This window comes from Delphinapterus leucas, chromosome 5 (assembly GCF_059928025.1).
Source record: "Delphinapterus leucas isolate spDelLeu-1000000601 "Yukka" chromosome 5, BTC_Dleu_Yukka2, whole genome shotgun sequence".
NCBI lineage: Eukaryota > Metazoa > Chordata > Mammalia > Artiodactyla > Monodontidae > Delphinapterus > Delphinapterus leucas.
In genome coordinates this window covers 18771554-18798949 of record NC_143133.1, presented here as the reverse complement: position 1 = coordinate 18798949, position 27396 = coordinate 18771554, and the positions used below count along the sequence as shown (strand labels likewise).

Below are 27396 nucleotides of genomic sequence, written 5' to 3'. Positions count from 1 at the left end.
TGTGTTATTAGAAGAATCAGGAATCATCTAATGTCTACAGCTGTTCGGACCTGTGTTACACTTGCTCTTGAGGTAGCTCAGCTACCTCAAACGCTTCCACTTTAGGACATGAAGTATAGATCCAGTAGAGGAGATATTGGAGAAAATTGATTTCTGTAGGTTTTTATGGATTGGAATTGCTTGTAACAGCCCTGTCTTTGGCATAAATCAACTGTACATTAAAAAAAATTTTTATTGCAGAAATTAAATGATATGGCTTAGACGTAACTGGCAAGAAATTTGGTCTTTCAGACATATTATATTACACTTACTTTAAAAAAATTATTTATTTATTTGCGTTGGGTCTTCGTTGCTGAGCGCAGGCTTTCTCTAGTTGCAGTGAGCTGGGGCTACTCTTCACTCTTGTTGTGGAGCACGGGCTCTAGGCGCGGGGGCTTCAGTAGTTGTGGCTCGTGGGCTCTAGAGCACAGGCTCCATAGTTGTGGCTTAGTTGCTCCGTGGCATGTGAGATCTTCCCGGAACAGGGCTCAAACCCACGTCCCCTGCATTGGCGGGCTGATTCTTAACCACTGCGCCACCAGGGAAGCCCCTATTACACTTACTTTTATTTAAACTGTTTTAAATATTTTGTCACCATTGGTAGTCTTAAGTCCCACGATGAAAACAATTTCTACTTTGTGGATATAAGGCTTGATACAGAGAAAGATTTAATGGACTCATAAAGCCATGTCCTGATTGAGTAGTAATGAAAGAATTCATGGATTTCTAAGGTCCTCCCTTCCTTTCTTCCTTCCTATTTTTCTTTCTTTCATATTATGTCTACCTTTAACCTTCCTTGCAAACCGAGGAGTTGCTAAGAATTTGAAAGAACTGTGTGTGTATCTAATATTCTTATCTATAAACTTTAACCAGCCAGTTGAGTTGTGAGAAGAATGGAATGTGTGTTTTTTGGTTTCTGGGATGACATGCAAAAGGAAATGATAAGAAAAGAAAGTTTAAGGAGAGAGTCAGTGTGAAGCTCGTTAGTCAAATTAGACAAACAAAAGAGGAAATAAATAAATTTAGGTTGCTGATCTTTGTAATCTATCTGATTATTACCTCTGGTATTCCACATATGTATGGAGATTTAAAGTTTTTCATTTTTAGCAAATGAGTTTCTTTTGCTACATACACTCCTTTGTCAGTTATCTGCATTAAAAAGTTTTCAGTGCTTGGTCTTCAGCATTAAATTGGATGATTCCTGACAGAAGAAAGTAAACCAGTGGGTTATGCCTTGGAATTTAGTTGTCAGTTACTCAGTAATTTCTGTTCCAAGGAGACTACTAAACCCAACTCAGTTACTTTTTGACTCAAAAACGTAATTATATTGGAAAGCTAACATACTGTACCACCAAGTTTTAAATTAATATGTTTTTTTTGAATGGTAAGTAAGAAATTAAAATGTGTACAGTGTTCTCAGAACAGGATGTCAGGAATATAAGTGCTTGTCAGCGGTAGATCCATATAGTGAACTTTGTAATATAGTATTAGGCAACTTCTTTCCGATTATTTTTGTGTACTGAATTAAGAGTTTCACTTTGCTTAAGCTTAAAATTATTTAAATGAGAAATAACATTAATGTTGGCCCAACTAAAGAAACACCATGCAGTTGCCACCAGAATGTAAGCTCCATGAGGGCACAGACTTTGTAGATCTTGGCTACTGTTGTATTTCTAGCTCCTAGACCAGTTCCTGACACATGAGGCAACTGATACCATTTTGTCGAATGAAGGAATACTAAATACAGGATAATAGATTGAGAAATTGTATAAGGTCTGTGTCTTCTTTGCAGCAAGTACCATTTAGTTTACTTCCCTTGAGAATAGTGAAACTATAAATTTATTTGCCATAGGTAGAGTCAACCTCAGTAGGGTACGACATTATGTACAGCATAAATGACATTACTGAAAGATGCCTCTGCCATTTTGTAGCTCATACTTGCCCTTTTCTAGATATCCTCATGTCCTCGATCAAGTATAAGGTTTCCTAACACATCATATAATCCTTGAGTCTCAAAACAAAGCAATAGGAAGAAGCAGGTGTAGAGTAGGAGGCCAACATCTATGATGGTTACATAGATGATTACAAGGCTCTACTAAAACTTTTACATATGCAGAGAGATCTAATATCTAATTTTCACTATCGGCTTGTGGAATAGCAATTCTTTTCCATTGTGCAGGTGAAGAGGTCAGCTCAGCTAGTAAGTGGTGAAGCCTGACGAGTGCAATTCTGTCTGAAATTTGTTCAGTTTGTCCAAAATGTGTGCGTTGACACCATGTTATTTTTTCTGAGTACTACAATTTAATTTCTGTGGTTTGTTTCAGTCAGAATTGTTGAAGAAGTTGTTTGCATTAACTGTTATCAGATTCTTCCTGTGGTTAATCCAGTGATTACTTTTCAGTCCTATATTACCTGACTTCTTTTGTACCATTTGACATTGAAGGTCTTTTTAAAGGTCCCACTTGAGATTCTGTCTTCAGTTGGTTTTTACTCTCCCCTGGTTTTCTACTTCTGACCACTCTTGGGGGGTTCATTAAATGTATAGACTACATGGGGGGAGAAGTGACTCTCTATATTGAGTCTCCCCATTGGTAAGCATACATAGCTCCCCTTTTAAGTCTTTTCAGAATGACTTTCAATAAACTTTTAACTTTCTCCATACAAGTCCTTGGTACCTTTAGTTATTATCTCAAATGGTATCTTTTAAAAAAAACAACTATGTGTTCTAACAGTTTGTTGTGGGTAACAGAAACTCAACTGATTTTTATACTTGTATCAAGCAACCTTGCTGGAGTATTTTCAGTACTTCATTTGTATTTTATTTCGACTTTCAAAAAACTTTTTATTCAGGAGAAATTATAGAAGATTTATAGAAGAGTTGCAAAGATTTTATAGAGTTCCCCTATACCCTTCACCCCGCTTTCCCTAAGGTTAACTTCTTGCATAACTGTGGCACTTTTGTCAAAAGTAAAAAAAAAACAACAAAAAACCAATACTGATACATTACCGTTAACTAACTACAGACTTTATTTAGATTTCACCACTTTTTCCACTGACATCCTTTTTTTGCTCCAGTATCCAATCCTTGCATCTAGTCTCTTAATTTTAATGCAGAAAATTGTACCACCCACAAAGAATAACAGTTTTGTCCCTTAGTTTCCAAATCTGTGCGTGTGTGTGGTGTAGGTGTGCGTGTGTGTGGTGTAGGTGTGCGTGCATGTGTGTATGGGGTGTAGGTGTGTGTGTGTGCATGCGTGTGTGGTGTAGGAGTAGGTGTGTGCACGTGAGGGGTGTAGGTGTGTGTGTGGTGTAGGTGTGTGTGTCTGGTATACGGGTGCGCGCACGTGTGTGTGGGGTGTAGGTGTGTGCATGTGTGTGTGGGTGTAGGTGCATGTGTGTGAGCGTGTGTGGTGTAGGTGTGTGTGGTGTCGGTGTAGGTGTGTGTGTGGTGTAGGTGCGTGCATGTGTGGTGTAGGTGTGTGTGGCGTAGGTGTGTGTGGGGTGTAGGTGTGTGCGTGTGTGGTGTAGGTGTGTGTGTGGTGTAGGTGCATGCGTGTGTGTGGTGTAGGTGTGTGCACGTGTGGTGTGTATGTGTGTGCATGTGTGTGGTGTAGGTTTGTGCGCATGTGTGGTGTAGGGGTGTGTGTGGTGTAGGTGTGTGTGGTGTAGGGGTGTGTGTGTGGGTGTGGGGGTGTAGGTGTGGGGGGTGTAGGGGGGGTATAGGTGTGTGCATGTGTGTGTGGTGTAGGTGTGTGTGCATGTGTGGTGTAGGTGTGTGGGGTGTGGGTGTGTGCATGTGTGGGGGGGTGTAGGTGCGTGTGTGTGCGCGTGTGTGGTGTAGGTGTGTGCACAGTGCTTACCCTCGTGAGCTGGCTTGACTGACCACTCTTTTCCAGGCTCTGCTGGCTCTACACCCTCTACTCCTGCAAATGTTGGTGTGTCCCAGGATTCCGTCCTTTGCCCTTTACTTCATGCCTGTTACACACTGTTCTGGATCTCATTTTGTATCTCCCTGTGTGGGTTTGCAGCAGCCTGTGTGTCCAAGGCAGCCACTGTTTGCTTTGATTACCAAATCTTTATTTCCAGCATAGATTTCTTTTTTTTGAGCTCCAGATTCATATAGCTGACTCTCTTCTGGATATCTCTGTCTGGATTTTCCACAGACTGTCAATATGTCTTAAGGGAACTTATCTTCTCTTGCCAACTTGTCCCTCCTCCTGTATTTCCCATCTCAACAATCTCCCAAATATCCAAGGCAGAGAAACCCGTGGCTCAGAGAGAAACCATTCTTTCCTTCCTTCTTCCTTCCCTGCCTCCTCCTTACCTCCACTATCTCCCTTCATTAACTTTTAATTCTTTTTCCTTCAAGTCTCACATATTTATCAACGTCTCTCCATCCTATTTCATGCAAAGCTCGCATTCTTTCTTCTTTTTTTATACTGTCAAACTCCTTAACGTAGTCTTCAGAGCCTCTGGCCTCTCCAGCCTCATCCTGTCCCGCGATGCCCTCTCACACAGTACACACCGCCCCCTCACTCTGTGCTGGCCACACCCATGTACCTGACATTCCTTGGCTGTGCCATGCTTTCTGTCCCTTTCTCCTTTGCAAGTTACGTCAGGATGCTTTTGTTGTTGTTCCTACTCTCTCTTTTCCTGACTAACTCTGCTAATTCCTGTAGTCTCCACTCAGTTGTCGCTGCTTCCAGGAAACCTTTCATCTCCCAGGCTGGGTTAGGTGTACCTTCTAGTGTTCTTGGATAGCTTGTGTGAATTTCTCTCATGGCACTGACATTATGGAGCTCATCTAGTTATCTGTGTACCATCCCTCTTCTCCTTGACAGTATTGTATGTTCAAGGTCAAAGACTGATGTTGTAGTTTCCTTTATGCTTCCTATTGCTTAGCACGGTACCTGGCACATACCTGTTACTAGTAAATGTTCATGAACTGTTCTCAGAAACACTGAGTTGTCTATTTCCCAAAACCATATTCTTTCACTGGGGACAAACCTCTCTAAATGTCAGCTTCTTTATTTATAACCGAGGAGGGTGCACTGGATGATCTCTGAAGTCCTTTACTGCTCTAACAAGTTAGTATTAGTGATTTTAAGATTTATCATCCTTGAGCCTATTCAAAAGAAAATGATACAAATTCATGGAGGAAATTCCAAAAAAGGAGTTGCAAAATGTTTCGAGCAGGCTTTTTGGTTATACTCTGTTAACTAAATGTGTCAAGTGCTAATTAATGGCCTGAGCACTTGAACATTTGAGTAATTTAATGGGATCAGAGTTTCTGTTCCTTTGCTTACATATCTAAATCGTTTTAGAGAGACTGTGCAAATTCTCCTTTGCTAAAGATTTTCAAGTAAAAGACAACTGTTTCTCATGGATATTGTAGATGGGATTTAAGATGTAATTGTATAGTGATGGGACCAATTGACCCCTAAGATCTTGCCTAATGATGAGATTCTTCAATTTTGTGGTTTACAGCTTTTGTTTTTATGCTACAGCAGAGAAAAAAAAGTTGAATTTTAAACTTGGATAACACACTATGTATTTTTCCAAGTTCATCTCTTATTGGATTTAATATCAACATTAGGAGGCCACCAGAAGTCTATGTTTATCAAAATTGTTGACTTCTGTGCATCCAAAACCTGAATATAGTGGGTGGTCTCCAGCGTGCTGAAGTGACCGGGGCTACATCAGTGTTCAAGGTCCAATTTAGAAAGGTCTTTTATTGTAGACTTCTTTTTTTAATTTTAAAAACTTTCAAAATGTAAAATATAACATAGATACAGAAAAACACATAAAACAAACTTGTACTTTAATGGGTTATTACTAGGTGAACATTTTTGTAATCGTCCCTCAGGTCAGAAAACAGAACTTTGCCAGTCACCGTAGAAGCTCCTCTGTGTGTCCCCTGTCCCAGTCACAGTCCCCTGCCTCCCCAGTAAAAGGGTACAGATCTTTAATTACTTCTTTGCGTTTCTTAATAGTTTCATCACACTGATAGGCATCCTTAAATATTCTGCTTTATTTACTTTTTAAAGTATGTCAGTTTTAAGCCTTTTTTAGTCTCAGGTCCTTCTTCCATCTTTTTTTCTCCCTAGTAATTTATTGTTGAGGAAATTGGTTTATTTGACCTGTGGGGTTTCTTTAAAGTTTTTTTTTTTTTTTTTTTAATGTGGACCATTTTTAAAGTCTTTATTGAATTTGTTACATTATTGCTTCTGATTTATGTTTTGGTTCGTTGGCCTTGAGGCATGTGGGATCTTAGCTCCCCAACCAGGGGTCGAACCCACACCCCCTGCATTGGAAGGCAAAGTCTTAACCACTGGACCCCCAGGGAAGTCCCCGACCTGTGGGGTTTCTCAGTCTGGATTTTGCCTATTGCTCTAGCTGTCTTGGACTTGGCTGTTTAGGCTGTGTGGCTGTTTCGTGCCTCAGTCCTGAAATGACATTCTACCTGGAATATCATTCTGTCTAGTCTCCCTACCCTATACCTTGTTCATGAGGTTATCTCCTACATATCCTTCAAAACTTAGCTCAAACCTCATCTCGCCTAGAAAGATTCTCTGATTTTCCCTCTAATAATAGATATGTCATTTTCCGTAGTCTCATAGCACCTGTATAATGCTCCAGTATGACACCAAGGACATTGCTGCAATGGTTCCTTTACCCTCTTTTTCTTGTGTGAGATGCTTTCAATCCATCAAACATTCACAAGAGACTTCTATGTGTCTGGCATTGTGTTAACTCACAGGTTACAGAGATGGATATAGTTCCCTGCCCTCAAGAAGCTCACAATCAAAGAGGGCCAGACAAGTAGGGTACAAAATTGTTCCGAGTAGAGGAAGCAGGATAAAGGAGTATAGAGGAGAGGACTCCTATCCTAAACTGAGGGGAGAAGGGAAAAGGGAATGACCACAGAAGGTTTTCCAGGGTAGATTATAATTCCACAGTCTAGCGCATCGCATGCAAGAGAATTGGTACTTATTTATACTACAAAAAGGAATGTTCTATTTTATAGTCATTTATTAAGCACTTTGTAGGTGGTAAGTTTCATATTATCAATATTATGGAGAAAAAGAATTTTTTGTTTTGCTTTTTGGATAGCTATGACAGACACTTTTCAAGTGTATAAACAGCTAGATTGAAGTATTAAAATAGGGTTTAGTTTTATATAAGGTGAAAACCAAGGCTTTAACCTTTATTCTAAATGTAAAAGTATACATTAATATTTTCTATTTCCAGAAACTAGGCTGAGGATAATCGTTTCCCTGGTTAGGCACAGAAGGGAATAGATCATTTTTATGGTTCAGAAGAGTTGATGATAATGTTATCCAAAGTTATCCTCCATTTTTCAGAACAAATTTTTGCTAGCTTGTCTATTATATTGTTTCATTTCCTGAAGAGTATGGAAAATTTTACATTGTATTCGTTATGTGGAAATTTAATAGAATTCCTTTCATTCCCTATCTTGAAGTGCCTGATATTTAAAACCACTCCTTTAAAGAAGACCCTCTTCCCACTCTTCCTCCAGCCAACAAAACATGTCTTTGGTTTAATGCCTTTTCTATGTCGTAAGATCCAATGGCTTTGCTTATTAAGAGTCTTCTAAATCTCCAGTATGATTATTTTATTGTAGCTTTCCTCCCTATGAAGCCAGTCCAGTATGAAACAGTGACTGTCCAGTGTCCTTGAGTACTGGCTGAGATTTCACACTGTATAGAATCCAAAAGTATCTCAAGGACTGTCTCTGGAACATTAACACAGTTTTCATACCTGTTATGGACTGAATGTTTGTGTCGTTCCCCACCCCCCGCCCCCCAAATTAATGTGTGGAAATCCAAACCCTTGATGGAATGGTATTAGGAGATGTAGGGCCTTTGGGAACTGGTCATGTCATGGGGATGGAGCCCTCATGAATGGGATCAGTGTCCCTACAAAAGGGACCCCACAGAGCCCCTTCTGCTATGTGAGGACACTGAGAGAAGACAGCTGTTTGTGAACCAGAAAAAGGGCTCTCACCAGACACTGAATCTAACGCCATCTTGATCTTAGATTCCTTAGCCTCCAGAACTGTGAGAAATAAATGTTGCTTAAGTCACCCAGTCTATGGTATTTTTGTTATAGGAACCTGAATGGTCTAAGACAATACCCTTCAATTAAATTGGTACTCGCATTTAACATTAATTGCCCAATGAACTGCCTTGGTTACTTTTTGTTCTTTTATAACCCCCCCAATTTTTTATTAGAGAAAGTTTCAAACATATACAAAAAATAGAAGAACCAATTTAATGAACCCCATGTACCCATCACCTAGCTTCAGTAGTTATCATCGCAGTCTTGTTTCATCTATACCTGCCTTAGCTCTTTACCCCCTTCCCTACTACTGGATTGTTTTAACTATATCTGAGACATCATGTCATTTCATCAAAGCATTTGAAAAATGACTACATAAATTATTACGTAAGTGAAATGTATGTCTTAGTGCATATTAGATACATAAATGATTGATATGTATCTCTAAAAGACTGATATGTATCTCTAAAACATCCTTTAAAAATAATTACAGTTCCATTCTCATGCCTAAAAATTAAAAAATTCCCTTAGAAGTATAAAATATCCAGTTAGTGTTAAAATTTCTCCTATGGTCTTACCGTAATTTTTATAGTTGGTTTGCTTTCATCAAGGTTTACTCATCGCTTTTTAAAAATAAATTTATTTATTTTTGGCTGTGTTGGGTTTTTGTTGCTGTGCGTGGGCTTTCTCTAGTTGCGCCGAGCGGGGGCTACTCTTCGTTGTGGTGCGCGGGCTTCTCATTGTGGTGGCTTCTCTTGTGGAGCACGAGCTCTAGGCACATGGGCTTCAGTAGTTGCAGCACATGGGCTCAGTCATTGTGGCTGATGGGCTCTAGAGCGCGGGCTCAGTAGTTGTGGCTGATGGGCTCTAGAGCGCAGGCTTAGTAGTTGTGGCACACGGGCTTAGTTGCTCCACGGCATGTGGGATCTTCCTGGACCAGGGCTCGAACCTGTGTCCCCTGCATTGGCAGGCGGATTCTTAACTACTGTGCCACCAGGGAAGCCCTACACATTCCTTTTGATACATTTCTTACATCGCTTTTGAGAAATTTCCCTCTTGGAACTCATGACTGCAATTATTTCATGTTTAATGTGGCATACACTTGGCATTTTATTCTACATTATTTAAAAATTCTGACAATGCTAACACTGTTCTTGTTATAAAAGTAACATATGCTCAACCGAGAAAAAAATTTTAAATATCAAAAAGTGTATGAAAGTAAAATATTATTTTCCTCTTATTACGCTGAAATAACTGTTAGCTCTTTGGGATTATTTTCTACTAATATATATATATTCCATTGTGTAATTTTTACATAGTATGTATTCCCTCTGCTATTACTTTAGGCTTAATTTGCTCTTCTGGTTCTTAAGGTAAAAGCTGAGATTTTCATGATTTTTTGTTTTTCCAATATAAACACTTAAAGCTATACCTTTCCCTTTAAGCATGTTGAGTTTTTATTATCATACAATTAGAAATATTTTCTAATTTCCCTTGTGATTTCTTTGATATGTGTTTTGCTTGGAAATGTATTGCTTAATCTCCAAATATTTATGGGATTTTCTAGATATATTATTGTTATTAATTTCTCATATTACACTCTGTATGATTTCAGCCCTTTTAAGTATATTGAGACTTGTTTTATGGCCTGCATATAATTTATTCTTGGGAGTATTCCTTGAAAATATATATATTCTGCAGATTTTGGGTGTAGTGATCTTTAAGTGTCAATTTAGGCACATCCGCATGTAAAACAATGAAGTTGGACCCTCATACAACATACAAAAATTAACTCAAAATGGATCAAAACCTAAATGACAAGGTAAAACTAAAACTCTTACGAGAAAAGCATAGGCATAAATCTTCATGGCCTTGGATTAGGCAGTAGTTTCTCAGATATGACACCAAAAGCACAAGCAATGAAAAAACAAAATCAATAAATTGGATTTCATGAAAATTAAAAATGTTTATGCATCAAAGGATAATACCAAGAAAGTGAAAAGACAAGCCACAGGATGGGAAAAGATATTTGCAAATCAGATATCTAATTAGGGTTTGTATATAGAACATATAAAGAACTCTTACAACTCAATGAGAAAAAGACAATCTAAAAAATGGGCCAAGGATCTGAATAGACATTTCTCTAAAGTAGATATACAAGTAGCCAATAAACACATGAAAAGATACTCAACATCAGAAAAATGAAAATCAGAACTAAGACATACCACTTCACACCCAATCAGGACGACTATAATAGAAAAAACAAACAAACAAAAAACACCACCACGGACTATCACAAATGTGGCCTGGATGTGGAGAAATTGGAACCCTTAATTTCTAGTGGGAATGTGAAATGGTTGCTTTGGAAAAGTCTGACAATTTCTCAAATGGTTAAACATAAGAGTTACCATATTGACTTCTTGGTATATACCCAAGAGAAATGAAAACATATGTCTACACAAAATCTTGTACTTGAATGTTTATAGCAGCATTATTCATAATAGCCAAAAATTGGAAACAAACCAAATGTCTATCACCTGATGGGTGGGTAGATCAAATGGGGTCTCTCTATTCAATGCAATGTTATTTGGCAATAAAAAAGAATGAAGTACTGATACATGGCTATAATGTGAATGAACCTTGAAAACAATATGCTAAGTGAAAGAAGCCAGTCACAAAAGACTACATATTGTATGATCCCATTTATATGAAATATCCAGAATAGGCATATCTATAGAGACAGGAAGTGGATTAGCGGTAGCCTAGGGTTGGGGATGGTGGTATTGGGGACATAGGAGGTGAACCATAGGAGGTGTGGGATGATGAAGATGTTCTAAAATTGATTGTGGTGATGGTTGCACAACTCTGTGAATATACTAAAAACCACTGAATTGTATGTACACTTTAAATGAATTGTATCATACGTGAATTATGTCTCAGACTGTTAAAAAACAAAAGTACTAGGGGCACCAATAGTACAAGTCCGCTAGGCAAATAAGCATAGGATCACTTACCATGCTGGCAGAGTTAATTTTTTTTAGCATAGTTTTCAAATGACAGTGATGTTAAGAAGAGACTAAAGTTTCAGGTAAATGAAACCTACCTGATCTCAAAAAAAAAAAAAAAAGTCAGGTCAGGTTGGCCGATAACATTATTCTTATATTCCATATACTTACTGATCTATTTCTTCTGTGAATTTTTGCTTCAGGCAATTTATTATTATAGCACATTATCTATTATTATGTGCTACATGTTTAAAATTATTATGTTTTCTTGAGGTATCTGACCCTCTTATCATTATGAAATAACTTTGTTCATCTCTAGTTATACTACTTGCCTTGAAGTCCACATCAGATATTAATATAGCCATACTAGCATTCTTATAATTAGGGTATACATTTTATATTTTTTTCCCACATTACTATCAACTTGCCTGTATCTTTGTATTTAATGTGCTTTCCTTGTAGACAACATAGTTGGGTTTTGCCTTTTAACTTCTTGACAATTTTTCCTTTAAGTGTTTAGTTCATTTACATTTAGTTCAATTATTGATGTGTTGGGTTTAATCTGCCATCTTGGAATTTGTTTTCTAATTTCCCCATCTGTTCTTTGTCCTTCTGTTCCTCTTCTTCTGCCTTCTTTTGGGTTGAGTACTTTTTCATATTCCATTTTGTCTAAGACAAAAATAGCCCAGCTATTAACTATTTGGGTAGGTCAGGATTATCCTTGCTCTTGAAATCTACCATTGTCTTTTGAAGATCTCTCTTCATCCTGCTTTTCATTTGGTGAAGGCTCAGTGATGCTCAGAGGGCTCTTTCTCAGCTCTGTTCCACTCCCAGCTGTCAGTGGACTGCTGCTTTGCACTCAGCAAAGCCTTAGGTGCTTCAGAAGGATCTCTTAGCCCTTCTGTTCTGTCCTCTGCCTCTGGTGTGTGATGGTTGTGCACTAGGTGCAAGCTCTGTAGGAGAGAACTGGCAGGTGGGTATGGAATTGCTGTTTGATTAGGGCTCCTTAGAAATCCAGTTCTTCACGTCAGCAGCACTTAAAGTTTGTAAAAGTTCAGCTGGTTTCTTTACACTCCCCATTTTGACAGGGTTAGTCTTCTTCCTGTCAAAGATGGAAGCAGGTCATCTTTTTGGTGGGGGAAGGGATCATCTGTATGTGAAATTTAGTTTACTTAGGTCTCTTTGCATCTCAGCTCTGATGGGTTTTTAAAGAAAATCTATGATTTTGTGGATTTTCCAGCTTCTTATTGGTTTCAGGCTTTGGTTACTTTTAAAGTTTATATATATACTTTTTTTTTTTTGGCGATACACGGGCCTCTCACTGTTGTGGCCTCTCCCGTTGCGGTGCACAGGCTCTGGATGCGCAGGCTCAGCGGCCATGGCTCACGGGACCAGCCCCTCCGCGGCATGTGGGATCTTCCTGGACCGGGGCACGAACCCGTGTCCCCTTCATCGGTAGGCGGACTCCCAACCACTGCGCCACCAGGGAAACCCTTAAAGTTTATATTTTTATAGTTATATGTTAATGGAAACACTTTTCAGGCATCTACAATTAGTGTTTACTTTTTAGTGGCTTATCAAATGACAGTATCCTAATGTGGAATCCCAAGAAATCTGTGAAAGGCCAATGAATAAATAAATGAATGATGACATTTACTTTGGGTACTGAGTTGCAGGTACTGACCACACATTAATATCCATAATCTGCCTTATGACCAGTAATACACATTACAAGATGGTGGGCTAGGCTATAGTTTATTGATAAAGTGCTGGGAAAAAAGCATAGTGATTGACTATGCAGTCTTGCTTCAGGAGCATTTATACAACCATATGAGTTAAAAAGAGATGCAAATGCATTCATAATTAATATGGCTTATCTACATCACTTTAGAGCCATATACAAGGATTTTTATTCATAATCATTAATTTTGCTTATATTTGTTAAAAATAAATCTTGGGCTTCCCTGGTGGCGCAGTGGTTGAGAGTCCGCCTGCCGATGCAGGGGACACGGGTTCATGCCCCTGTCTGGGAAGATCCCACATGCCGCGGAGCGGCTGGGCCCGTGAGCCATGGCCGCTGAGCCTGCGCGTCTGGAGCCTGTGCTCCGCAACGGGAGAGGTCACAACAGTGAGAGGCCCGCGTACCGCAAAAAAAAAAAAAAAAAATCTTATTTTCTACAGTTTCCCATAATGTTTTGAAAGAGACTTTATGCCTTTCTCCGTTTAGTTTTCATGTCTTGATTATATTCCTTTTACTTTGTACTGTCTTTTAAGATTCTGTAGAAGAATTTCACCTGGAGTGACTGGTACAGAGGAGAATCAGACATTAAATGTCCAACAAATATCTTTTTATAAAAAATGTAAATTCTCAAACATTCATTAATGAGAATAATGAACTCCCATGCTTCTAATAACTATTGACATAGGTTAATCAATCTTGTTTTATTTATCCCACCCATTTTATTAAAAAAATATTGATTGATTCCTGGAATATTTTAATTTTTTTCCTGGAATATTTTAAAGCCAATCCCAGATGTTACATCTCATTTTACCCGTATGTTGTTCTACCTGGTAGGAAAAAATTTAAAACATAATTACTATGACATAATTATGTCTAACAAAGTTAATAGTAATTCCAGAATTTTTCAAACATTGCCTTTTCGTGCCATGTTTCCTAGCTGCCCGGGTTCACCTGGGAAAATTAAATTTACTTTATGTTTCTAATGTTATCCAAATAATATTATTCTGATTTCTAAAATTTTGAATATTCACTGCTTTTTTCTGTTGCTCTCAAGAATGTCCTAGATATGTTTATAGGCCACAGAATAGCCTATGAAAAAACTTGTTCTGGGACCCAAGCACATTTTATACACACTGTATACTTGATCCCCTTATGGTGATTTATAATGCAGGTTATGAGAGGCAAAGTTCTGAGAAGTTTGACAATAAAGAGTTAACTTGACTTAACCAAGAATTTCCTAAATTTATTTGGCCCCAGAACCTGTTTTTTAAGTAATCTCTGTCAGCCAAAATACATTTTGGGGAATGCTGTTCTAGGCAGGAGAATGCTGCTTCTGAATAGCAAAACAGATTTTGAACTTAATTTTAACTGAATTAATTAGATGATTATTTGTCCCTATGGCATTATCATCATGATCATGTAATATCTATTTTTTTGTTTTTCAACAGTCTGCTTAATATTGATAATGTAGTGTAACACATAGGTCATCCTCTTCAGGATCTTACATTCTGAAAATCTTTCATCACACTATAAGCAAATTAAGCATAAACATTTTGCATATTAAGCATAAACATTTTGCTTATTAAGCATAAACATTTTGCATATTAAGCATAAACATTTTGCATATTAAGCATAAACATTTTGCATATTAAGCATAAACATTTTGCATATTAAGCATAAACATTTTGCATATTAAGCATAAACAAATTAAGCATAAACATTTTGCAAATTAAGCATAAACATTTTGTTTTCCCAATAGGAAAAAATTGTATGTCTGTTGAGCAAAAAAAAAGCATAAACATTTTGTTTTCCCAATAGGAAAAAATTGTATGTCTGTTGAGCAAAAAAAAAATCTATATATCACAATCCCTCCATAAAGAAAGATAACTGCATTTGGTATTGATTGTATTGAAGGGGAAGCTAGAAATAAGAAGTGAGGAAACTCAAGGAAATACAAACCAAAAGATAATAGTGAGCAATTATATTTTATTTGTGAAGAATTGGTTAAAATAACTTTTAAAGAGTTTAAAGTTAGGCAGTAGTATGGAAATTCTCATAAGTAGTTTATATATTTATGTACTCTTAAAATATGTTCATAAAAAAAAATCTAAGTAGTTAACAGGGCCAAGTGGAGGCTAATTACACATGAAGGGAAAAAAATTCTCCATCTGTCACTCTTATCCGCTCACTGACACTGGATTGAGAGGGGAGTCAAGAAGCACTCATACTTTAGTGGGTCTGCCTCTCATTCTAACAGAATTTAATTGACATCTGGCCCCTGTCCCCCAGCTCCTTGGCTGGATGCACAAGTGCCTCTTGTCTTTACCCTGCATGTTGCATAAACATGTAGATGCCGCTTTTTTCTATGATGCTACAAAGGTAATTTTTTCTCCATTACTTATAGTCAAACTACAACTTCAAGCAGAAGAGAGAGGGGTTGTGTCTATCAAAGGAGTGTGTGCGAACCGTTACCTTGCTATGAAGGAAGATGGAAGATTACTGGCTTCTGTAAGTAATGTTTTCTCTTTTCATACTTTTTAAAAAAAAAATTTAGCTTTTATTGCTATGAATTTACTAGTATTGGTATTATTAAATCTTTATTAAGGGTTTTACAGGTATATCATTTAATCTTCACATTCATCCCATAAAATAGAGTATTATACTCTATTTCACAGAGGCAAATACTGAAGTTCTGAGGGTGTAATAAAGTAACCAAGAAAACACAGGTCACATGAGGCAGAGCCTGGATGGCACGCCAGGAGGGCATGCCAGGCAGTCTTGACTCTAGAGCAGGAACTCTAATTCACTGCATTTTACTGCCTTTGCTGCAAAGCTATTAAACTATAGTCTTATTTTTAAATTTTTAATAAATTTATTTACTTTTGGACGCATTGGGTCTTCGCTGCTGCACAGGCTTTCTCTAGTTGCGGTGAGCGGGGGCTACTCTTCATTGCAACGTGCAGGCTTCTCATTGCGGTGGCTCCCCTGTTGTGAAGCACGGGCTTCATAGTTATGGCACGCAGGCTCAGCAGTTGTGGCTCTAGAGCGCAGGCTCAGTAGTTGTGGTGCACAGGCTTAGTTGCTCCACGGCATGTGGGATCTTCCTGGACCAGGGCTCGAACCCGTGTCCCCTGCATTGGCAGGTGGATTCTTAACCACTACACCACCAGGGAAGTCCCTAAAACTATAGTTTAAAAAAAATCTTTATATTGTGTAGTTGTCTGAAGATCACTGGGATGGACATATAAAATTTTGAGTATGAGTTTTTAAGCTTATTTCAAATATGACATAGAAACACTTGCCATTTAGAGTACTATAAAATAGAGACAATAATGATTGTATCTCAGTTTTTGTGTGGACTAAATAATTTATATCGTGCCAAAACCAGGGTCTTATACATAATAGGTCCTCAAAATTGTTACTTCCTCATGTTACTTCTCATTTATATATAAGCTCATTAAGGGCAGGGACTTCTCTTTTTTTTTTTTTACTTTTTATCACACTACTCCAGGGTCCTTGCTGCTGGCTAGTATTCTTTCCATTAATACAGGCTCCCTGTCAACTTCACCATTATTATTACAACCAGGATTGTATGTCTGTTGAGCAGACACTGTGTGGGGAATGACGCAGGGAAGCAGATCAGTATAAAAGACACAGATTGTACTTCTGTCTCATTGGGGGAGTAGATAAGACATGTACCTAAAAGTGTGTGTATATACAAACCACAGCCATAATACCAATACCAGTAGCCAGTTATATAGCACTTTATAGCTTTCCCCACAGAATGGATCTAATAGTACTGAGCAGTTGTGGTGTTTTGAGCTTAGTTTTTGAATATTTTTCTGAGTGAAGATCTTTGGATTTCTTTTTAATTAATTTTTTATTGGCGTGTAGTTGATTTACGTTGTGCTCGTTTCTGCTGTACAGCAAAGTGAATCAGTTATACATACATCCACTCGTTTTTAATTCTTTTCCCATATAGGTCATTACAGAGTATTGAGTTCCCTGTGCTATACAGTAGGCCCGTATTAGTTATCTACTTTATACATAGTAGTGTGTATATGTCAACCCCAATGTCCCAGTTTATCCCTCCCCTTTTCCCCCCGATAACTATGTTTGTGTTTTACATCTGTGACTCTATTTCTGTTCTGTAAATAAGTTCATTTGTACCATTTTTTTAGGTTCCACATATAAGTGATATCATATATGTCTTTCTCTGTCTTCACTTAGTGTATAATTTCTGTGTCCATCCATGTTGTTGCAAATGGCATTATTTCATTCGTTTTTATAGCTGAGTAATAGTCCATTGTGTATATATTTGCATCTTCTTTACCCATTCCTGTCGCTGGGCACTTAGGTTGCCTCCGTGTCCTGGCTGTTGTAAATAGTGCTGCAGTGAACACTGGGGTGCACGTATCTTTTCAAATTACCGTTTTCTCCGGATGTATACCCAGTAGTGGGATTGCTGGATCATATGGCAGCTCTATTTTTTTGTTTCTTAAGGAACCTCCATACTGTTCTCCATAGTGGCTGTATCAATTTACATTCCAACCAACAGTGCAAGAGGGTTCCCTTTTCTCCACACCCTCTCCAGCATTTATTGTTTGAAGATTTTTTGATGATGGCCATTCTGAGTGGTGTGAGGTGATACCTCATTGTAGTTTTGATTTGCATTTCTCTAATGATTAGTGATGTTGAACATCTTTTCATGTGCCTATTGGCCATCTGTATGTGATCTTTGGATTTCTGAAGGGACTGAAACAGACTTACAGAGAAAAAGAATATTCAACCATCTGATTGATCATCTGACAAAGATATATTTATGTGATTTTTGTAGGATAAATAAATAAGTCTCAGTGTAGTGGTGCTCTTTTTATGTAACTGAATAAATTTTAGAATCCTCTTCAATAGCTAGTATTTTTTGAGTGTACAGTATACTAGATACCATGCTAGGCATTAGGGTTATAAAATTGAATACAAAATGGCCTGTGCCTTTAATAAGTGACAATCTGGGGAGGCAGAAGTGTAAATAAGTATTCATAATAATGTGTAAGGGGTGGCTTCGGTGTGTTCTTCTATATGTTGCATGTATGCATAGTAATAAAGGAAAGGGAGCGATTAAACTTGTCTAGATTGGGAAAAATGACCTACCAAGAGGATTTGACATAATGCAGAGGAAGGAGTTTATCAGGCAGTTCGGGAACAGAGGAATGGAGATCAGGATATAGATAATTCTAGGACATGGCACAGGCATGGATGCGGAAGGCTTACTAGGGGTTTCTCCAGAATTACAATTCACTCCTGCTGGAGTGTAAGGTGCAAAGGCAACAGAAGGTAGAGGGGAAAAGACGAGGCTGGAGAAGCAGGTAAACTGCCTGCTGAAGTACCTGATAGCACCATGCTGCTCTCAGCAGTGGGAAACCATAAAGCGTTTTAAGAGACACATGAGATTTGAATCAAGAAAGAGCTCTCTGGCAGTAGCGCAGAGGATGGATTTGAGGGGTCCAAGGCTGGTGGAGACAGGCCAGTTAGAAGGCCATGGGAGTAGTCCAAGCAAGTGATGATCAGAACCTGGCAGTGACGGGATGAAGAGGATGGAGTAAAGCGTGAGCACTGAGGCTGACCCGAGTTACGAGTAGAGTCGAGGAAAGTGTCAAAGATGACATCCAGGTTTCTAGTTTGGATGAGGAGGTAGATGAGAAAGGGGAAGACGAAAAGAGCAAGTTCTGGGAAAAGGTAAGACAGGTTCACATTTAGTCTTATCTAGTTTGAGGTGCCTAAGAGAAATTCAGGTGAAGATGTTCACTACATAGTTGGAGTTAGGGGTCTGGAGTTTAGAGGAGAGGTGTCGTGTTGATATATAGATTTGGGCGTCATAAGCATATATGCGGTGGCTAAAGCAGGGGAAATGGATGAGGTTTCCTAGGCAAAAAAAACGTAGCTATGAAAGGCTGACTACTTGGAACTTTCACTTCTTCCACTGTTTTTTTTTTCTACCAGCCTGTTGTCATCTCAAGGGATGATGTAATACTTTGGGAATCTACTGAAGTAGCATTTAAAATATTTCCAGGACAGTGAATCAATGGGTAATTTTGGATGACCTTGACCTTGTAGAGAGAAGAGGGGATAACCCTACTCTTCTCACCTCAGGATGTAACAAAACACAGTGTGAATCACTTTGTCTCCTGCAATAGTGTTGACTTGGCTACTGTCAGACAGTAAAGGTGGTGGAGGAAAGAACGTAAATACATACAACATTTGCTTCTGTCTCAACTACGGACAACTCTAGTCAAATTGGCACTAGTCAAAATGGTTTTAAAGCTCTAGACTTTGCTACGTCTGTCTTGTGACTTCAGATTGTTACCCTGTGGTTTTCCACTTAAAGAGATTAGAAGATCCAGTAATCTGGTAATCATGGTGGCCCTGTAAGATAGTCATTGGAGGGGTTATCTTGAGAACACAGGCTGGAACACAGGTTCATCTGTAATGATAAAAATAATTGTCAAAAGTGATGAAAACAGAAGCTACTCTACCTTATTTATTACATTTTTTTTTTTAAATTGAAGTATAGTTGATTTACTATGTTGTGTTAGTTTCTGGTGTAGAGCAAAGTGATTCAATTTTAAATATATATATTTTTCATATTCTTTTCCATTATAGGTTATACGAGATATTGAATATAGTTCCTTGTGATATATACACTAGGACTTGTTGTTTATTTTATACATAGTAGTTTGTATCTGCTAATCCCAAACTCCTAATTTATCCCTCCCCGCTCTTCCCCCTTTGGTAACCATAAGTTTGTGTTCTATGTCTGTAAGTCTGTTTCTGTTTTGTAAATAAATGTCAATTGACATTTAGGTTGAGAAGTTACTCTACAGTGAGTCTTTGAAACTACTGGAGTCTGTAAAAGAGGAGACAATTTAAGACACTAGACCTAAAACCTGAGCTGTCTTCTCATTCTTAGAGAATTCTCTACAAGTTAGAATTCAGAGAATTCTGACCTCTTCTCTTGGCACATAGGCATTAAGCTTCCCAAACTGTTGATTCTGTACCATCAGAAGCATAAAATAAACACATAAAACAATAAAATAAAACAGTGTTTCCTTAGCTAAGCAGGACCTTTCACAAGATTAAGGTCACAGCATTCTATTTAGTCTTAAATATATTTCTGTCCCCTTGGATGTGTGTTAATTCTTCCAGATACAACAGATTTCCTTCAAGCTGGTACAGTAAGAGTTAATTTAGCAGTGCTCAGAAATTTATCACAAACTCTGTAGGGACAATGCTACAGCTGTTACACATAAATGGAATATTCAGGATTTATCAGTTTTCTTTGAGGAAAGGCACCAGCCAAGATCCAGTTGTTCCAGCTCCTGTCACTGGATCTATTCCATGCCAAGGTCATGAGTCAATCTCTAGTCTTACCATTCAATTTGTGTGGCTCGCTGCCTTGCCTCTTCAGCAGCAATCCTCTTTCAGATTAGTCTGGGTGGGCTGTGTCAATTTTCAGATGAAAAAGTAAGTGTCCCTAAAACAAGGGACACTTACCCCCAAACCAAGGAGGTGGTGTTGTAAGTGTCCCTAAAACAAGGGACACTTACCCCCAAACCAAGGAGGTGGTGTTGATTCAGGAAGTGGCATATTTTCCTCTGAGTCAGATCCATAGGCACTGAGCTGTCAACAATAGCAACTTTCAGGCAAGAAATTAAAAGTCTTGACCCTTGGCTATTAATAGCATCTGTTCCACTGTTTAACAGGTTGAGATGAATCACTGATGATGAAAGACACTGTAGCCGGGGATGTCAGCAGGGACCTCACTCAGGTGACAATGGGAAGAGACAACTGGCATGTAAAAAAGAAAAACAAACCAAAACAACTTTGGGATAAGTCCAGTGTTGTGACCAGTAGCCATCATTTGGGGATGCAGATGTTCCTTATTACCTAGAGACACTGGGGTTTATGAACTTGCATTTGCCAAAGGCATAATTCTTCCCACTCTTCTTCTACAGGGCCCCACCCCATTTCAGACTGCTATGTTATGGCACATCCCTGGGTTCTTCTGCATTTTATCCTGTGTGCGATTCCTACACTGATTTGTAAAACATTATAGTTTCCCCTCAGAAAGAAGAGCATGCTGGATAATAACACATTTTGGTTTCTAAGAGTCAGGTTAGGTTGATTACTACCAGTTGAGAGTATTAAAAAAGACTCAGAGTAACTATATTTACCTGCCAAAGCCTAAATTTGGAGGCTGAAGTTGAGTAGTTCTTTAATATACAACAGACTCCGTATTCCATTCCATAGCAAAATAAATTTTGTTGCTATGAACAACAGAAGCCCAGGACAAATATTAGGATCTATGATTTCTTCTATGTTCAAAAATTGCATATAATGAGGTTAACTGTAGTCTTAAGTTTAAATCATCGAAGAACCTCAGTGTTAGCACTGGTATGAAAAAAATCTGCCTGGTCTTTAGCTGCTAGAAAGTTGCACATTGTTTTCTATATTATGCGACAGATTGTGATAACCTAAACAAAATAATTCAGTAAGTATTAGAATGTGTGTGATCTGTGTTGATCCGTAAGAGTCAAATATGCAAAGGTTATGTATCGTATCTGAGAATATACATTTAATTACTGTAAAAGTAAATTTTTTTTTACTTATCGAATAACTTTCTTACTTGAGGGGAAATGAAACTTAGAGATTTTTGAGGGTTCCTTATACAGAATGGTGATATATACTGATTAAATTTGTCAGAAAATGCAGTAAAGAAGAATATCATTTTTAAGAGATAAAATACTAGATTAAATGCAAAGGTTACTGCTTAATAAGAATTATTGCTTCTTTTAGAAGCAATTTATAAAATTTATAAAATTTTACATAAGCTACATATATATTACAATATTAAGATTAAATTTAAACTTTTTACAATTTGTGTCTTAGTTTGTTTTGAAATAGTCAACACTGATACTTATACATCATGTCTGTTTTTAATTCTCAGAAGCTGTGTAAGCAAAAGCATTCTTGGACTCATGTTGAGCAAACTCTCTCATAAGCCAAAACTGCAAAATCAAAGTACTGTAAAAGAATAAACAATCCAAAAAACAGAGCATGGGGGAGTGAGCATAAGGGTCAATCTAACATTTAGCAGTGCACGAGAATTCTGAGGCCAATACATAAGGACAGGGGATGGTGGGGGATGGCAGGGGGAGGAGAATTTACTCTAGTTCTTTTCTTATAGTATGCCAGGGCTTTAAGATTGTTTTAAAGGCTTAAAAATTGTTAAAGATTGGGAGGGATCTTAAAGATCATCTAACCCAGTCTTATTTTACAGATGAGAAAAGTAAGGTTCAGAGCGGTTAAGTGGCTCACTCAAAGATACAAGATAGTCAGGGATCAAGGCAAGACTGGAACCCAGGTTTCCTGGCTCATAAAGATCCTCGCAGATGTTGTTAGGATAGTCAATGGGCCAACTGGCTTAGTTTCCTCAGGGACTAAATTAGTCCATAAAATTAGACTATATTCTGTATTTCAGTACTTAGGCTGGATTTTCCTTGGTCTTAGTTCCTTTGTTCTTATTTAGATTTTGCAGTGCCATTGAATGGTATTTTTACTGTAACCTATATAAAAGTTTCATTTATTCATTAATTTAGTAAATATTTATTGATCACTATGTGCCAGGCACTGATATAGCAATAGAATAGAAGAAAAACAACAGAAGAAAATCTCCACCCACCTGGCATTTATAGTATGGTGAAATAAAGTGGATATGTATATATAAATAAATGATCTGTATTTGGATGTTGTAGAGCACAGAAATGAATGAGATGCTTTTATCCCTCATAGTGTAACTAGAGTTACTAAATTCAGTTACTTGAGATTCTTTTTTTGTGGTCATACTTGTAGCCCTAAAGTCAGGTTTTTTAAAAAATAAATGTTGATTTTAGAATAGTAATAGGTTTACAGAAAAGTTGTGAAGATGCAGTACAGAGAGTTTCTGTACACTCCACACCCAGCTTCTCCTATTAACATGTTACATTAGTATGGTACACCTGTCATGACTAATGAACCAATATTGATACATACATCATTATTAGCTGAAGTTCACACTTTATTCATATTTCCTTAATTTTTACCTCATGTCCTTTTTCTGTTCCAGGATACCACATTTAGTCATCATGTTTCTGTAGTCTCCCTTAGATCATGACATTTCCTTAGACTTTCATTTTTTTGATTACTTTGACAGTTTGAGGAGTACTGGTCAAGTATTTGTTAGAAGGTCTTTGAGTTTGCCTGATGTTTTCCTCATGATTAGACGTGGGTTATGAGTGTTGGGGAGGTAGATCACAGAGGTAAAGTACTATTTTCATTGTATCGTTTCAGGGAACATGCTTATGTTCCCTGAACATAAGGCTGAGGTAGTGTTTGTCTCCACTGTAAAGTTACTGCTGTTTTCCCCTTTCCATACTGTATTTGGAAGAAAGTCACTATACACAGTCTACATTTAAGAGATGGGAGTCGGGGCGGGGGAGGTTTATGCTCCGTCTCCTTGAGGAGGAAGTATCTGCATAAATTATTTGGAATTCTCTTGTATGAGAAACAACTTCTTTTATTTAGTTAATCATGTATATCAGTATATATGTATGGATATTTATTTTGTACTTTGGGTTATAATCCAAAACTGTATTTGTTGTTCACATTGTTTCAGCTTTGGCTCTTGGGAGCTTCTTCATTTGGCTCCTGTATTCTTTGACATACCCCAGTCAATGTGGGGTTTTTTGAGCACTTCCTTATTTCATGTCCTCTAAGAGTGCTCCAGTCTCATCTTGTATATTCCCTACTCCAGCCCAGAATGAGCCATTTCTCTAAGGAGGCTTGGTTCCTTCTACTGGAAAATGGCATCAGAAACCAAGATCTGGGCGTGCTTGTTGCTACCGAGGTGTGTCTGCTTCCAGGCCCTCTTATCTGACCGAGCAAGGAATATAGGCATATACCAACCTGGATATATATATATATATATATATATATATACATAACTATAAATATTTCTACATTTAACCATCTATATTTAACCATAAATATTTCTATATTTAAAAATGAGTACATACTGATGTTATCCAACCCTAATCCAACAGTATCACATGAACCATTTTAGCCTTCCCTGCTGCCTTGTCTGTAACTACCCACTCCAATAGTGAGAAACATGGTTCCTACCATTTCCTAGGGTCAGTTTTTCATTATGTATAAATATCTCACATCAGTTTACTTTCTTTTTGAAATTTCAAAGTAAATTAAATATATAGGCAAAATACAAATCAAACTATTTAAAATGTTGATTATGCTTTTTCAAACTCTATTTGATTCTTTCCTATTCAGATGCCCCTACAAGGGGTCAAATTTCCAGCACCATCTTTAAAATCATTAGTATCACCGTTATCAGTATCAACAAATGGTTATTGTGCCCCTTATATAGGACCATAAGCTAAGCTAGTTCATGTGGATAATGTTCAGGCAAGTCTTGAGGTGTGGCCCACCACTGATGCATGACAGATTTATATTACTCTCATACATGTACATCTACATTCATTTCTTAGATTCCATACCTTTTAGAAGTGAGAATATGGCTTATTGGAATTATTGTAACTTAAAACACTTCTCAGCATTCCAAATAAATTAGTACTTTTCAAGTTCCAATTCTGTGGTTATTAGCATTAGTAAGAGGGAAAGAAGGTTAAGTGATTTGTCTCTTGCAGAGTATGCGCTCAGTAAACACTCTTTATCTCCTTTAGGACATCTGATATTTATCTCAAACTCAACATGTCCAAAACTGAATTCCTAATCTTTATCTATAAAACCTGTTCCCCCTCACAGCTTTCCCCATCTCAGCAAGTCCATCATCTAGAACATAAACTTCAGTGCCACCCTCGATTCCTCTATATTTTACACCACACATCTGATGTGTCAGGAAACTGTGTTGACTCTACTTTCAGAATACATCCAGAAGCAGACAGCTTCTTACCATCTCTGCTGCTACCAGCGTGGTCTGAGTCTCCCTCTCTGTCTAGGTTACTGAGCAAGCCTCTAATGGGTGTATCTGTGTCTGCATCTGCCTTTGGCCCAGAGTAATCTTGACAGCCAGAGTAATCCTGGAAAAATGTCAGATCATGCTCAAAAGTCTACAATGGCTTTTCAGTTTCTCAGGATAGAAGCCAAAATACTTACAATAGCCTATAAATCTCCTATCTCATTACCTCTCTGACTTCATTTCCTTTCCCCTTCAAACCCTCTGCTTCATTTCCACTGGCCTTGCTGCCCTTCACACTTTAGGCATGATCCTGTTGTAGGGATTTTACACTGGCTTTTCCCTGTCTGCTTGGGATGCTGTTCTCTGGTATCTGGAGGGTTAACTCCAGCTCCTTCAGGTTTTTGCTCAAATATCACTTTCTCAGTGGAGCCTACTGTGGCCGTGCTATTTAATACTGCAGCCTAATCTGTACCCACACCATCCCCCATCCCTCTTATCCTCTCAGTTTTACTTTTTCCCATAGGATTTATCGTATTTTAGCGTACAATTTATTCAGTTATGCTTACTGCTTATTTTGTTTCTCCCCCAGTGAGAATCTGACCAGCACAAAGGCAGGGATCTTTGTTCAGTTTTGTTCACTGATGTATCCCAGTGCCTAGAAGAAAAAAATTACGTTAAATGAATAAATGCATTATTTGAGCTGTGTGCTTTCTGTATCCCAAAATTATTCTTAAATTAAAAAAAAATAAAGGAAAATAAAGGAAAATGTAATTTGATGAAAAGGTGTCAGATGGATACATGGGCAAAGGGTTATCATTTATTTTTTTGGAGTATAGTTGCTTTACAATGTTGCATTAGTTTTTGCTGTGCAGCAAAGTTAATCAGCTATACGTATACATATATCCCCTCTTTTCTGGATTTCCTTCCCATTTAGGTCACCACAGAGCACTGAGTAGAGTTCCCTGTGCTATACAGTCGGTTCTCATTAGTTATCTGTTTTATACACAGTAGTGTATATATGTCAATCCTAGTCTCCTGATCTATGAGCCTTGAGTTTTAGATTCCTCATTTGTTAATGAGTATATATGATACATTATGTCAGAGGATTGTTGTGGTATTTATATAAAATGATATGCATGAGAGCAGTCAATAACCATGAATTAAGGGATTTCCCAGCTCCTGGGCCTATATAAAATAAGGCTTGAAGGCAAGGTACAATTTGTTGTAAGCCTTTAGGAGCTACTTACCCACTTCCTCTGTGATGTCCTCTGAAGATCTCCTTTTCTCTTAAGTTTGAAACGGTGAGCAGTTAAACATTGAGTATAGGAATAAAGCTCTGTGAATATGTTTATAAAGGTTAAAAAAATTACACTGCATCAGTTTTTAACAGGATTATTGACATCACTACCAATGAAGATGATTTGTAAACTTAGGATGGAGAGAACTGAAAATTGCTTAAAATGGGATGTTAGATGCATGCTTTTATTGAGACTGAATTTTGGCTCTACTACCCATTAAAAAAATGCAGTTTGTTTTCAAGTGCACATCAGCTGTTTAGTAACCTTACATGTCTGAATGTTCAGCACAGATGCACAATTTCCTTCTCTCCCCTGTGTAAAAAGGTACAAGTAACCTCTGTTTAAAAAATAAAAAAACAAACTTGTGGTTTCCATAATGTATCAATATTATCCACTTAATCCCCGGTACTATTTCTTTTCTCTAAAATACTAGCAACTGGCTCAGAAGGCAAATATTACTGGCATGGTATGTATCCCAGTTGGCCAAGCATTATAGGGAGTGCTAACTAGCAACGTGGAGCACCCTGTAGGCTGACTGAACACCAAAAAATGAGCATATCAACGTCCTGAGGATAACTGACTGATGTGGTTTAGGTCTATTTCTGGGAAATTAGCCCATGAATCTCAATGCTGACCTTTCATGTTATCTTTATGATTACATGACTTTTCCTTTCACTCTTTACTTTTCGACTCCGGACCTTAAACCTGGAATAGAGAAAGAGGAAGATTTTTATTGGTGGCACTAAAAAGTGACAAGATAAAGTAAAACAGGTTAACGTCAGTTAACAAAGGAAGCACAATAATTTCACCAAAGGTAGCAAGTATTGGCTACAGAGTATCCGTGCCACTGTTATTACATTTGAATCTCTTTGAAAATCATGAGACAGTCCTGGGTATCGTATAGCTGGGTCCTTGTGCAATGTATGCTTCTTTGTAAGGCTACCTGTGATTTATTTGCACTTAAGTTCCTTTCTTAGTAAGTTACAAAAAAAAATGAGCAAACTAGGTAAGTTTGCATTTCAGTTTTTAAAAGTTCAGTTAACAGTAGTCAAAACATGAAAGCCAAGTAAATATCCAGTAAAATTCTTATCTCTAGAAGCCGACTACAGGAGCTATTAATCACTTTTAGGTCTTTCTTGTTACTGGATGTATGTCTCTTTTGGAGACCACTGAAATCTATGTTCATGGGATGTTTCAAGTCTG

At 37.8% G+C, this 27396-nt stretch overlaps 2 protein-coding genes across 7 annotated transcripts in view; one reads left to right on the top strand and one right to left on the bottom strand.

The window, feature by feature from the left end:
• Positions 1-27396, top strand: part of FGF2 (fibroblast growth factor 2) — a 54908-nt gene that overhangs the window by 26391 nt on the left and 1121 nt on the right. Inside the window, exon 2 of the mRNA XM_030760069.2 lies at positions 15272-15375. Coding sequence (XP_030615929.2) covers positions 15272-15375 — 104 coding nt within the window. The remainder of the gene's footprint in view (positions 1-15271; positions 15376-27396) is intronic.
• The window catches only part of NUDT6 (nudix hydrolase 6), a 63119-nt gene continuing 43607 nt past the window's right edge, over positions 7885-27396 (bottom strand). For 3 of the 6 annotated variants that reach the window (XM_022596250.3, XM_022596252.3, XM_022596253.3), the window contains 3 exons: positions 26143-26898; positions 20296-25550; positions 7885-19348 (listed from right to left, as the gene is read on the bottom strand). The gene's annotated coding sequence lies outside the window, so the exon portion shown is untranslated. The remainder of the gene's footprint in view (positions 19349-20295; positions 25551-26142; positions 26899-27396) is intronic. The other 3 variants (XM_089911530.1, XM_089911531.1, XM_089911533.1) reach the window with 3 other exon arrangements.